The 13,268-nt window shown below is 45.1% G+C and overlaps 1 protein-coding gene across 4 annotated transcripts in view; it reads left to right on the top strand.

Annotated features, from left to right (window-relative positions):
• Positions 1-13,268, top strand: part of LOC122097156 (THO complex subunit 5 homolog) — a 50,641-nt gene that overhangs the window by 20,191 nt on the left and 17,182 nt on the right. For all 4 annotated transcript variants that reach the window (XM_042667629.1, XM_042667630.1, XM_042667631.1 and 1 more), the window contains 6 exons: positions 367-510; positions 1,905-2,018; positions 2,142-2,239; positions 3,645-3,791; positions 5,062-5,176; positions 10,656-10,788. In XM_042667629.1, the coding sequence (XP_042523563.1) occupies positions 367-510; positions 1,905-2,018; positions 2,142-2,239; positions 3,645-3,791; positions 5,062-5,176; positions 10,656-10,788 (751 nt within the window). The remainder of the gene's footprint in view (positions 1-366; positions 511-1,904; positions 2,019-2,141; positions 2,240-3,644; positions 3,792-5,061; positions 5,177-10,655; positions 10,789-13,268) is intronic.

The raw sequence follows: 13,268 nt of genomic DNA, 5'->3' as shown, positions 1-13,268 counted from the left end.
GTGTGGAAGAGATATTGTGGGCAATTTTCCATTTTCTTTTTGATATTTCTCTGTTCAGAATTATTTTCACCAAACATGTGGTGATTACTTTGTAATCAAAAAGAGAAAAGGAGGGGCTGAGGGGTGTGGCTCAGTGGTAGAGTGCTTGCCTATCTTGCCAAAGGCCCTGGGCTTGATCCCTAACACTGCAAAATGCAGAGAGAGAGAGAGAGAGAGAGAGAGAGAGAGTGAGTTAGAGCTCTACTTTGAAAACAAGCTACTTGACTTGGAGCTAATCTTATGTAATGAGAAACTTCAGCCCAGTTCCCTCCTCCCAATAAGAAGGCTTTCACCCCCTACCTGGAGCCTCTCTTCTTGCCTCCACAGGAAGGTAAATACTATAGTGAGGAGGCTGAGGTGGACCTGCGGGACCCTGGGAGAGACTATGAGCTGTACAAGTACACGTGTCAGGAGCTGCAAAGGCTGATGGCCGAGATCCAGGACCTGAAAAGCAGGGGCGGCAAGGATGTGGTAAGGAGTGAGGCCAGGGAGCCATGGGCCTGCTAAGTCTGTGTAGATGGTGCTTCTTTTGCCCCTAGCAGGGCCTTTCCTGATCTTGGCCTTCTGTCCTAGCCATGATCAGGTGATTGGGACCTAGAGGCTCTCAAGCCTATTCATTAATTGGAACTTATCATCACTACTCAGTCACCCATTACAGTAATAAAAGAACAGGACAGGCATGAGCTGTACACCTGTAATTATATCTGTAATCCTAGCTACTCAGGAGACTGAGATCTGAGGTTCGCAATCCAAAGCCAGCCTGGGCAGGTAGGTCTGTGAGATTCTTTTCTCTTGCTGAGGCTCAAGTGGTAGAGCGCTAGCCTTGAGCTGAAGAGCTCAGGGACAGTGCCCAGGCCCTTAGTTTAAGCTCCAGGACTGGCACGTGCATGTGCACATGTGCACGCACGCAGACACACACACACACACACACACACACACACACACACACACACACACACGAATAGGACAGTTAACTTTTTTATAAAGCACCCAGCAGTTTTGCTAGGCATTAGTACATGTTGATTTTCTTGATGGTAAGGACCAAAAAAGACATTATTACAATGTTAAATGAATAAACTGGACTTTAGGGACCAAAAAAAAATCTAAACAGTGTGAAACCTTACAGTGTGTTTGTGTCTTAACAACTAGAGGGATACAATTTTTTTTAATGCATTTTCTCCCGTAGGAATTTTTTTCTGCATATATTGGCCAATATCCATAAGATTATTATTGTTCTCTCATCTGTGATAGTCAAACTTTATGGCTGTACTTTAGTTATTTGCATTTAAATTACTTGGTAACACTATTTACAAAGGCATGATGTTGCTTTTGCAAGGGTCTGTATCTGTTCATGCAAATGTTAATTGTGTATTGACTATACTTGCTCCTTTTCAATTCCTGTCACTCCAGTAAAAGTAGAAACGGCTTTTTCTGTTTTCTTTTTCAGTACAAGGACTTGCACTCAGGGCCTCATGCTTGCTCAGCTTGCTTGCCTAGATTATGCTAACCACTTCAGCCATACTTCCAGTCCTGCTTTTTGCTGGTTATTTTGGAGATAGAGTCTAGTGGATTTCTCTGCCTGGCTGGCTTCAAACTGCAATCTTCCAGATCTCAGCCTACTAAATAGCTAACATTATGTGAAGCTACCAGTGCTTGGCTCTGAAATTGCTTAAACAAAATTTTTTTTGTGGGAACCTTAAACACTTCCTTTCTTCAGTCATCAGTCCATTTCATTCATGATATTTCTCTTGGCCCCAAGCCCCTTCCAGGTTTTTGGCCTTGTATGGAAATAGGTCAGCACTGGGTCTCAAGGAAGCCATGCCAGCACCTGTTTTTAGTGGTCTAAATGTCTTCTTTGTTTGCAGGCAATTGAAATTGAAGAACGGAAAATCCAGAGCTGCGTGCATTTCATGACTCTAAAGAAGCTTAACCGATTGGCCCACATCAGGTTGAAGAAAGGAAGAGATCAGACCCACGAGGTAAGAGTTGAGAGTTTAGCCCTCATTCTCTCTACTCTTCCCCACCCCTTCTTTGACCCCCGATGCTCTTTTTGTGGCTTTGCTGGCCTTGCTCACCATCTCCAACCTTATCTTCCCTTTCAGGCTAAGCAGAAGGTAGATGCCTACCACCTGCAGCTACAGAACTTGCTGTACGAGGTGATGCACCTACAGAAGGAGATCACCAAATGTTTGGAGTTCAAGTGAGTTTGAGAGGACAGGGCTTTGGCACAGCTGGTTTGTGGAAACTGCTTAGTGAGAGCCGGTCTCTTTCAAAGAAATCTAGTGAGCTTGGAAGACTGGGATCCAGGAGGAGGGTCAGTAGATCACTTTGAGTGGGAGAATTACAATTAGTAGTTTCAGGCTGCTCAGAGAGCCACAGAAGTCTCTCTGGCCCTTTAGTGTTTTGAACTCTGAACTTGGTAAAAAGCAGTTCTCAATCCTCAGCAGGGGCCTCTGTGTTACCAGTTTGATTCCTACTCACTAAATATGGGAGCTGCTTACTTTCGGTCCGTCTGTCTGTGGTCGTTATCGTGTCGTCGTTTCTCTCCCCCTCCCCCCTCCTACTTCCTTTCCTTTCCTTACCTTTCTTTTCCTTTTTGTGTTTTTCTGTTTGTTTGTTTGTTTTTAATTGGTGTGGGGCTTAAAATCAGGGCCTGGGTGCTCTTCCTAGGCTTTCTTGCTCAAGGCTAGCACTCTACCACTTTGAGCCACAATGTCACTTCTGGTTTTCTGGTGGTTATTGGAGATAAGAGTCTCATAGACTTTCTTGCCTGGGCTGGCTTTGAACCCTGATCCTCAGATCTCAGAGTAGCTACAATTATAGTTTTTTCACATCTAGTTCTCTTAAGCTTATATAGGTGAAAGTTTTCAACTTTGATAGAGCTCTTTTTTTTTCTTTTTCTTTTAATCATACAGGGGTTTGAACTCAGGACCTCACATTTAATGGGCAGGCATTCTACCACTTGAGCCTGGTGCAGGCTCTTACATTTACTCCTGTTCAGTGACATATCGTGGTTTCAACTTGACAGTTTAGACCTAGGCTGTAGGGCTTTTTTGTCAGTTGCTGAGCTTGAACTCAGGGTCTGGGTGCTGTACCTGAGCTCTTTTGCTCAAGGCTAGTACTCTACCACTTGAGCCACAGTACCACTTCTAGCTTTTTCTGAGTAGTTTATTGGAGCTAAGAGTCTCATGGACTTTTCTGCCCAGGCTGGCTTTAAACTGCAATCCTCAGATCTCAGCCTCCTGAGTAGCTAGGATTATAGGCATGAGCCACCAGTACCCGACTAGTTCTAGTCTTTTATTTGTATATTGTAGCTGTTGATGCCCAGGTTTGGCTGAGAGACATTTGTAAGTTTAGTAAGCATCCTTCCCAGTCTTGAGCTAATTTATGGATTTGAAAGGTTGGAGATCACAGACAGGAATCTATCTGTGGCACATTGCTGACAGCTGCTCATCACACAGGATCATCTGCCCATGGACACAGCTGAGATTGGATTTGGGGGTTTTGAGAAGTTGTAGGCCAAGACTGAGTGGACAGAGATGAGCAACTGTATAACTGTGTGAGCCAGATTGGAGAGCAGCAGCTTGACGTCCAATTTTTACTAGGTCTAAGCATGAAGAAATCGATCTGGTTACTTTAGAGGAATTTTATGAAGAGGCTCCACCAGACATCAGCAAGGTTGAAGTCACCACAGGAGACCCTCACCAGCAGACCCTGGCACGTCTGGACTGGGAGTTGGAGCAGCGGAAAAGGTAGTGCTTCCTCCTTCATGACCTCATTCACTATACAATGGCAGCCTCACATGACCCTGACCAGGGCAGATACTTGATCACGGACCCAGCAGAATAGTCTATAAGACGAGTCCTGTTTCTGATTAGTTCACACTGCATAGTTTACTTTACTAACCTTTGTCATTGCTTAAAGCTATTTTTAAAAGTTGGAGTAATTTTTATGTGTGTGTGCCTTTTCTAGAGCTTGAACTCAGGGCCAGGGTATTCTCTCTTAGATTTTTTCAATCAAGACTGGCACTCTACTGCTTGAGGCACAACTCCACTTCTGGCTTTTTTTTTTTTGTCGGTCATGGGGCTTAAACTCTGGGCCTGGTCACTGTCCCTCAGCTCTTCAGCTCAAGAAGAGTGCTCTACCTCTTGAGCTACAGTGCCACTTCCGGTTTTCTAGTGGTTTATTGGAGATAAGAGTCTCACAGATTTTCCTGCCCGGGCTGGCTTTGAACCATGATTCTCAGATCTCAGCCTCCTGAGTAGCTAGGATTACAGGCATGAGCCACCGGTGCCCGGCTGCTTCTGGCTTTTTGATGGTTAGTTGGAGATTAGAGTCTCATGAACTTTCCTGCCAGAGCTGACTTTGAACCATACCCTTCAGATTTCAGCCTTCTGAGTAGCTAGGATTATAGGTATAAACTACCAGTACCAGGCATTATTCTTTTTTCTGTTACTGAAAATATCTGTGCCTCTGGCCCATGTTGCTTTAGTGATCATTGAGTCTGTTTCTTAGGACTCTATGCTCGTGTTTCTGAGAGTGGGGCTAGTCTGTCATTCCCCATCTGGTGGACTGTTTGAGTTGCACTCAGGCAGAGCCGTGAGTGCTGCATTCCTATGGTACAGATCTAGAATCCATTCCTGTCTTCTCCACTCCAGTAGTCTGTGGGCCTCTTTTGGGTTAAGGAGCTGTCTCTCAGGCAAGGAATGGAGCAGAAGATGATACAGCACTGTTCTCTAGTGGGCATGTACACAGAGAAATGGGCATGCATTCATAACTCTGTATGGCCTTGGGCAGGTCACATATCTTTGAGCCTTAGTTTTCTTCTCCAGGGATAAGGAAAGTCCCTGTCTTCCAGAGTTTTATAATTACTGTGTTAATGCTTACATTAAGCTCTTTAAAGGGTCATATAAGTACTGGCAGGCATTAGAATTAATCATAATTGAACTGTAAGATGAGTCTGACAGTGAGCAGGTATGTTGAGGTGATGCATGAGTGACTATGCTCTGTCTGCCCCTTCAGGCTGGCAGAGAAGTACCGAGAGTGCCTGTCCAGCAAAGAGAAGATCCTGAAAGAGATAGAGGTGAAGAAGGAGTACCTGAGCAGCCTCCAGCCTCGCCTCAATAGCATCATGCAGGTAGGTAGATGAGCTCAGCCTGTCGGCCCTTTGCTTTGCCTCTGCCAACCAGAGGTGGCTGAAGCCACATCCCTTAGGCCTTGCTGATCAGAGTACTACAAGCTGCCATTGTGAAATTGTGTTCTAGGGTAAAGAGAGAATGACTAGACAGGTGTCAGTGGCTCGCACTTGTAATCCTAGCTACCTGGGAGGCTGAGATTTGAGAATTAAGATTTGGAGTCAACTCAGGCAGACAAATCCAAGGAACTTATCTCCAGAAAGTTGGAACTGGAGCATGGCTCAAGTGTTAGAGCACTAACAACCATGAACTGACAGAGTAGAATAAAAATGTAAGGCCCTGACTTCAAACTCCAGTACTGGCACAAAAAAGTGTTGGCCAGATGGGCTTAGGAGCACAGACACACATGCCCCTATGCACTTTGCTTTTAAAAATCCAAAGCCTCCTCTGCATAAAATAGTTTCTCGGATTGGAAAGGTTCCGTTTTCCCCGCATGGTTCGCACCCATCACCTACACATGCTTCCTGTGGATGTTTCCTAGGTCCTCCAAACCTTAGGGGCCAGACAGCTCAGCAGATTAAATTCCAAAAAGAACTTGACTCATTTGAGAGCCTCTGTAGGAAAAGCTCTAACTTTACCCATAAATTGGAATGTATACTGGTCACCTGATTTTTTTTCCTTTCCAAAGCCAGATTTGGGTTAAATCATTACAGTTTTATAAAGCAAAGTACGAGGAACCTTGAAAAAGGAGCCTGGAGAAATTCTAAACTCATTTTTATAGGAGTTGGCAAGGTCTCACTTTCTCCTTTTGACTCTAAGCATAGAATTAATTGTTGTTAAAAGTAATCTTTTGGGGGCTGGGAAGGTGGCTCAGTGGTAGAGCACTTGCCTTGCTGCTCAAGGCCCTGGGTTCGATTCCTCAGCACCACATAAGAAAAAAGCCGGAAGTGGCGCTGTGGCTCAAGTGGTAGAGTGCTAGCCTTGAGCTGAAGAGCTGAGGGACAGCACCCAGGCCCAGAGTTCAGGCCCCACGACCAGACCCCCCCCCCCCCCCCAAAAAAAAAGTAATCTTTTGTGTCTGATGCCAGTTACTCATGTCTGTAATCCTAGCTACTCTGGAGGATCTGAGGATTGCAGTTTGAAGCCAGGCAGTGAGACTATCTGTAAGACTTATCTCCAGTTAACCACCATAAAAGCCAGAAATAGAGTGGTAGCTCAAGCCTTGAGTAAAAAAGCTCAAGGAGGCTCAGTGGTAGAGTGCTTGCTTTGCATGCATGAGGCCCTGGGTTTGATTCCTCAGCACCACATAAGCAAAAAAAAAAAGCTGGAAGTGGCGCTGTGGCTCAGGTGGTAGAGTGCTAGCCTTGAGCTGAAGAGCTGAGGGACAGCGCCCAGGCCCAGAGTTCAGGCCCCACGACCAGACACCCCCCCGCCAAAAAAGCTCAAGAACAGTGCCGAGACCCTGTGTTTAAGCCCCATTAGTGGTATACACAAAAACTTCTGTGATATTTCATAATGAAAGAAAAAGAGGAATGCAAGCTAGCAATTTTTTTTTTTTTTTGGTGGGTCGTGGGGCTTGAACTCTGGGCCTGGGCGCTGTCCCTCAGCTCTTCAGCTCAAGGCTAGTGCTCTACCGCTTGAGCCACAAAGCCACTTCTAGTTTTCTAGTAGTTTATTGGAGATAAGAGTCTCACGGACTTTCCTGCCCCAGCTGGCTTTGAACCTCAATCCTCAGATCTCAGCCTCTTAAGTAGCTAGGATTACAGGTGTGAGCCACCAGCGCCCAGCTGTACTTAACATTCTTAAGTCCTCTACATGGTTAAATTCTCTACTGTTAACTAGAACTCTGTAAATATGCCTAAATAGAATATAGATTTTTGTATAGTGCAGCTTTACAGCGATTCATGTATGAAGTAGCATACCGCTAATAGAATGCTGGCCAGAAAAAAGTCTATTGCAGTATTAAATTTAAAATGCAAGTTGTAGAACATATAGCATGAGGGGCTGGGAAGTTAGCTCAGTGGCAGAGTGCTTGTCTCTCATGCATGAGGCCCTGGATTTGATTCCTCAGCATAACATAAGCAGAAAAAAGTCAGAAGTGGCATTGTGGCTTTAATGGTAGAGCGCTAGCCTTGAGCTGAAGAGCTGAGGGATGGCGTCCAGACTCAGAGTTCAGCTCCCACAACTGATCAAAAAAACAACAACAAAAAAAAACAAAAAAAGACCATATAGCATGATCTCATTTATATAATGTAGTCTGTAAAATATGTGTATCAGTATATGTGTGTATTTAGCTATATATAGCAAATCATTAACAATTATCTTTGAGTGCTGTAAGCTGGTAGGTTTAGCCTTATAAATGCGAGTACAACTCTGATACAGAATACATATATGACTTTAAAATAGACAGAATTGGGAGTGCATGCCTGTAGTTTCAGCTATAGGAAGCCAAAGTAGGGAGGAATGTCTTTCTTTTTTTTGGGGGGCGGGGGGGGTCCGCTCGTGGGGCCTGAACTCTGGGCGTGGGTGTTGTCCCTCAGCTCTTCAGCTCAAGGCTAGCGCTCTACCACTTGAGCCACAGCGCCACTTCTGGCTTTTTTCTTTTTGCTTATGTGGTGCTGAGGAATCGAACCCAGGGCCCCATGCATGCAAGGCAAGCACTCTACCACTGAGCCACCTTCCCAGCCCCGGGAGGAATTTCTTAAGCCAGGGTTTCCAGAGCAGCCTGGACAACATAGCAAGAGCCCCATTTGAATGAATGAACAAATGAATTTGAACCAAGAGACAAACATGGCTAAGTGTGCAACTCAATGGTAGAGTGTATGCTTAGCATGAATTAGGCACCAAAATTAATAATAATTTTACATACAGAAGAGTCTACATCTGGGGCTGGGAAGATGGCTCAGTGGTAGAGTACTTGCCTTGCATGCATGAGGATCTGGGTTCGATTCCTCAGCACCACATAAGCAAAAAGAAAAAAGCCGGAAGTGGTGCTGCGGCTCAAGTGGTAGAGCGCTAGCCTTGAACTGAATAGCTGAGGGACAGCGCCCAGGCCCAGAGTTCAGGCCCCACGACCAGACCCCGCCCCCCCCCCCCAAAAAAAGTCTATATCTCATAAGTATATAGGTGAATTCTATGAGTAACCACACTTGCGTAACCACACAAGAGAAAGAACATTGCCCGCCAGGCACTGGTAGTTCACACCTGTAATCCTAGCTCTTCAGGAGTCTGAGATCAAAGCTAGCCTGGGCAGGAAAGGCTATGAGAGTCGTCTTTTTATCTCCAATTAACCACCAGAAAAGCGGAAGTGGTACTGTGGCTCGAAGTGGTAGAACACTGGCCTTGAGCAAAAAGAGTTCAGGCACAGTGCCCAGGCCCTGAGTTCAAGCCCCACAACCAACAAAAGGAAGGAAGGAAGGAAAGAAAGAAGGAAAAAACATCGTCCTTTTTTTTGGCCAGTAAAAAGAGTTCAGGGACAGTGCCTGGGCCCTGAGTTCAAGCCCCACAACTGATGAAAGGAAAGAAGGAAGGAAGGTTGCCTTTTTTTTTTCCAGTTCTGGGGCTTGAACTCAGGGCCTGAGCACTGTTCAAGCCCCATAACTGATGAAAGACGGAGAGAGAGAGAGAGAGAGAGAGAGAGAGAGAACGAAAGGAACATTGCTTTTTTTTTTTTTGGCCAGGCCTGGGGCTTGAACTCAGGGCCTGAGCACTGTCCCTGAGCTGCTTTTTGCTCAAGTCTAGCACTCTACCATTTGAGCTACAGTGCCACTTCTGGCTTTTCCTGTTTATGTGGTGCTGAGGAATCGAACTCAGTTCTTCTTGCTTGCTTAGCACTACCACTAAACCACATACCTAGCCCCCATTCCCAGTTTTTCTAGAAAAAATTTCTACTCCTGTGTACTATCTCCCCAATCCCTCAGTAACCATTATCTTAGCTCTGAATCTTAGGTTACTTTTTTTTTTGGTCAGTCATGGGGCCTAGGCGCTGTCCCTCAGCTCTTCAGCTCAAGGCTAGCATTCTACCACTTCCACAGCTCCACTTCCAGCTTTTTCTGCTTATGTGGTACTGAGGAATAAAACCCAGGCCTCATGCATGTAAGGCAAGCACTCTACCACTGAACCACCTTCCCAGCCCAGTTTTGTCTGTTTTGAACAGACAAAATCCTATCTATTTAAAAGAAACTTACCTACTCTTTTGTGTCTGGCTTTTGCAACTTGGTACACTTGTGGAATTTACCTGTACTACTGTGAGACCTAGTTCATCATTTCCCTTGATTTCAGTTGTTTCCAGTTTGGAGCTCTTACGAGCAATAGTGCTGTGAGCATTCCCCCACATTCTCTTGTATACACCAGGTCAGGGTAAAGCTGTGGCATACAGAGTATGCCAATATAGAAATTCCCAAAGGATCTTAGGAAAGGTCTTTGTTCTACATCCTTGCCAGTGCTTGCCATTGCTTCCTATAATTGTAGTTCTTCTGGGACATATTTCATTCTGCTTGTCATTTTGTAATTTTCATTTCCCTGAACACTAATGATGTTGAGCATACCTTTTTTTTTTTTTTCTCACTTGTGCTGGGGATAGAACCTAGGGTATTATGCATGCTAGGCAAATGTTCTACCACTGAGCCACAACCCAGTCCCTTAATGTTTTCTTAATAGTATTAGAAATATGGCATCTTTTTATAATTTCATATTATTATTATTATTATTATTATTTTGGTTGGTCATAGGACTTAAACTCAGGACCTGGGTGCTGTCTCTGAGTTGTGTTGCTCAAGGCTAGCACTCTGCCATTTTGAGCCACACTTCCACTTCATTTTTGGTGGTTACTTGGAGATAAGAGTCCAGAGCCAGGCACTGGAGGCTCATACCTACAATCCTATCTACTCAGGAGGCTGATATCTGAGGATCTTGGTTCCAAGCCAGCTCAAACAGGAAAGTCTGTAAGACTAAACCAGAAGTGGCACTGTGTCTCAGAGTAGTAGATCACTAGCCTTGAGTTGAAGAGCTCGGGAACAGTGCCCATGCCCAGTGTTCAAGCTCTAAGACCGACAAAAAAAATAGAGTCTCATAGACTTTCCTGCCCATGCTGGAATTACTCAGCCTCCTGAATAGTTAAGATTGAAGACAAGAGCCCCCAGCACCTTGCTTCATATTTTTATTCTTTGTTGCTAGTAAGTAGAAGAAATACAGTTTTTTTTTTTGGTTTTTGTTTTTTTTTTTTAATTTCTTGAGACAGGGTCTCACTATACAGCCCAAGCTGGATTTGAACTTGAGATCCTCCTGCCTCACCTCCAAAATATTTGTATGACAAACATGACTCACCTGTCTAACTACAATTTTTCTATTGATCATTTGTCTACTGATATATTCTATTAGTTTATCATGTATCCCTTTTTTGTAAATAAAACTGTATATAGTTACAAAGCAGCCACATGTTCCTTTGTAACTGGACTAAAAAAATCCTTTTATTGCCCATAGGCTTCCCTCCCGGTGCAGGAGTATCTATTTATGCCTTTTGACCAAGCTCACAAGCAGTATGAGACTGCCAGGCACCTGCCGCCACCCCTCTATGTGCTCTTTGTCCAGGCCACTGCATATGGGCAGGCCTGTGGTGAGTATGGACCTGGACATGGTGGGGGGGCTGTGGGAGCAGCAGTCATGGCCACTAGCCTAGTGGAAGCTCTGCTTGCCCCAGAAGATTTCCCAGGCCCTGCCCAGAAGCCTGCTGGAGACAGGTGTTGCCTCCCCCTCTGCTACACCCTGCATGACTGCTTCCTCCTGGCTTGCCTAAGTCTAGACTAACCTGATAGCCATTTCAGTATGGACAGCTTTGAATTCTTTATGAGCCTGTCCAGGCTCCTGGGTACTCACTTATGTAGATTGGTATCTGTCTGCTGTTCTGCTGTGGGGCATGTCTGCTGTAGTGAGGGGCAGGGAGCATAGGTCCCAGCCAGATCTCTAAGCCTTTAAGGACATATTTCAGGACATGAAACAGGTCTTATTTTGTAAGAAGCTGTGTCCTCAGGCTTAAGGCCACAGCCTGGGACTCTGCTAAGGGTTGGACAAAGCTTTTGCTCTTGTCCTAATGCAGCTTTCCCTGGCTGCTAGACTTTTCTTCCTCCCTCCCTTCTACCCATCGCATCAGAGTGACATAGATTGCACCAGCGTATGCCCCTCCTCCCAGCCATGGCACCAATACATTACTATCTCTCTTCTTGTATTTTCCTGGCCTGTCTCGTCGTCTCCCACTCCTTTGTTCTCCCTTCTGTTTCCATCATCAGCTCATATGAAATCCTCCTCCCAGCCCCATAGACAGGGTGAGTAATTTTCTTTTTTGTGTGTCTGCTTAAAATTCAGCTGTTTCCCCTTCCATTTTCCTGTAGAATTCAAGATTAAATAACAGAAAGGAATGCTTTAGGGCTAGAAATGGGGCTTAGGGCTGGAGCACTTGCCTGGAAAGCTCAAGACCCTAGCTTCAATCCCCAACTGCAAAGAGGTAGTATCGATGGTTTCTGTATGGTTGGTGGACATAAGGCAGTGGTCTGCTATTGCCCTCTCTTCTTAGTGCAGCTGGGCAAGTAGGGTCAGGCTTCTGTGGCTCTTTGTACCCTTGAGAATTAAGTAGGGGCTTGGGGTATAGTTCAGGCCCTGGATTTGGTCTTTAGCACCACAATTTTTAAAAGATGAATGAAAAGAAATGCAGAACCTGGATGCCTACTAGATCCCACAGTCCTGGACCCTGAGTTCCACAAAGGGGAATCAGTGAGAGTCAGTCCAAAAAGGCAGGCCAGGTCCATGGAACAGGCTGTTAGTTAACCTGTGCTAGAGAGTCCAAGCTCATCTTGAACAGATGTGATCTTGATTCCTGGTTTATCTGTTTTCTGGCTATGGTTTTTAGTTTCTATGAGCCTTAAGTTTCTTATCTCTAATGACTATAATGATAGTATCAACTGTATAAGGTTGTTTGTAAGTTTCAAGTCACTTTTTTTTTGGTCCTTCTTGGGGCTTGAACTCAGGTCCAGGGCACTGGCCCTGAACCTCTTTGTGCTCAAGGATAGTGCCCTACCACTTGAACCATGGCACAACTTCTAGCTTTTTTGAGTATTTATTGGAGATGAAAGTCTCATGGGGGCTTTTCTGCTTGGTTTGTCTTCAAACCACAATCCTCAGATCTCAACCTCCTAAGTAACTAGGATAACCACCATGAACCACCAGCACCTGGCTTCAAGCCACTTCTTTCTGTCTACCTATCTACTATCTATCTTACTTAGTACCTACCTTTGTATCTACCTACCTACCTACTTACATACATACATACATACCTATCTATGCCAGAGATTAAACCCCAGGCCTCAAGCATGTAAGCTTATGTTCTACCTCTGAACAACATTCCTAGCCCCCAAAACTAATTTTTTTTTTCTTTTAGTCTGTCATGACGCTTGAACTCTGGGCTTGGGCACTGTCCCTCAGCACTTCAGCTCAAGGCAAGCACTCTACCAATTGAGCCACAGAACCACAGTTTTCTAGTGGTCAACTGGAGATAAATATCTCATGGACTTTCTTTGCCTGGGCTGGCTTTGAACCACGATCCTCAGATCTCAGCCTCCTGAGTAGCTAGGATTACAGGCGTGAGCCACCAGTGCCCAGCAAAACTAATTTTTTTAAATAGCTATGATTAAAATTGCAAACATCAGTACCACCAGTCCCCACCACTCAGCATGGCAGCAATTTGCTGATTCCCATGTCATGGATGTGGTGACTGAAGCTAGAGTAGTAACCTCACTTTCTAGGTCATACTTCAGTAGGTAGGGCCTCAGGTCTTAGACTGGACTTCAATGTCCATGCTCCTACCTATAGTCCTTTGCCATTTAGTTAAATGAGATGGTGCTAGCCAGGAGCTTGGTGTGATGTAGAACAGAGAATAGGCACCTAGGTGAGAACTGTCATCTCCAGGTATGGACAGATGTGGGCTTCTGGGTATGAACTTCTAAGAAGCTGTCCAAAGAATTCTGTAGGCCTGTGGGCCCAGGACTTGACTTTCTGTGATGTGTGCCTGAAAAGAGAGACATTCAGTACTGGGCACTGGTGTCT

The sequence above is a fragment of the Dipodomys spectabilis genome, unplaced genomic scaffold, assembly GCF_019054845.1.
Source record: "Dipodomys spectabilis isolate Male_0828 unplaced genomic scaffold, ASM1905484v1 ptg000416l, whole genome shotgun sequence".
In the NCBI taxonomy this organism is placed as follows: domain Eukaryota; kingdom Metazoa; phylum Chordata; class Mammalia; order Rodentia; family Heteromyidae; genus Dipodomys; species Dipodomys spectabilis.
Note: the sequence above shows the minus strand (reverse complement) of the source record. Positions and strands in the feature narration are given on the sequence as shown.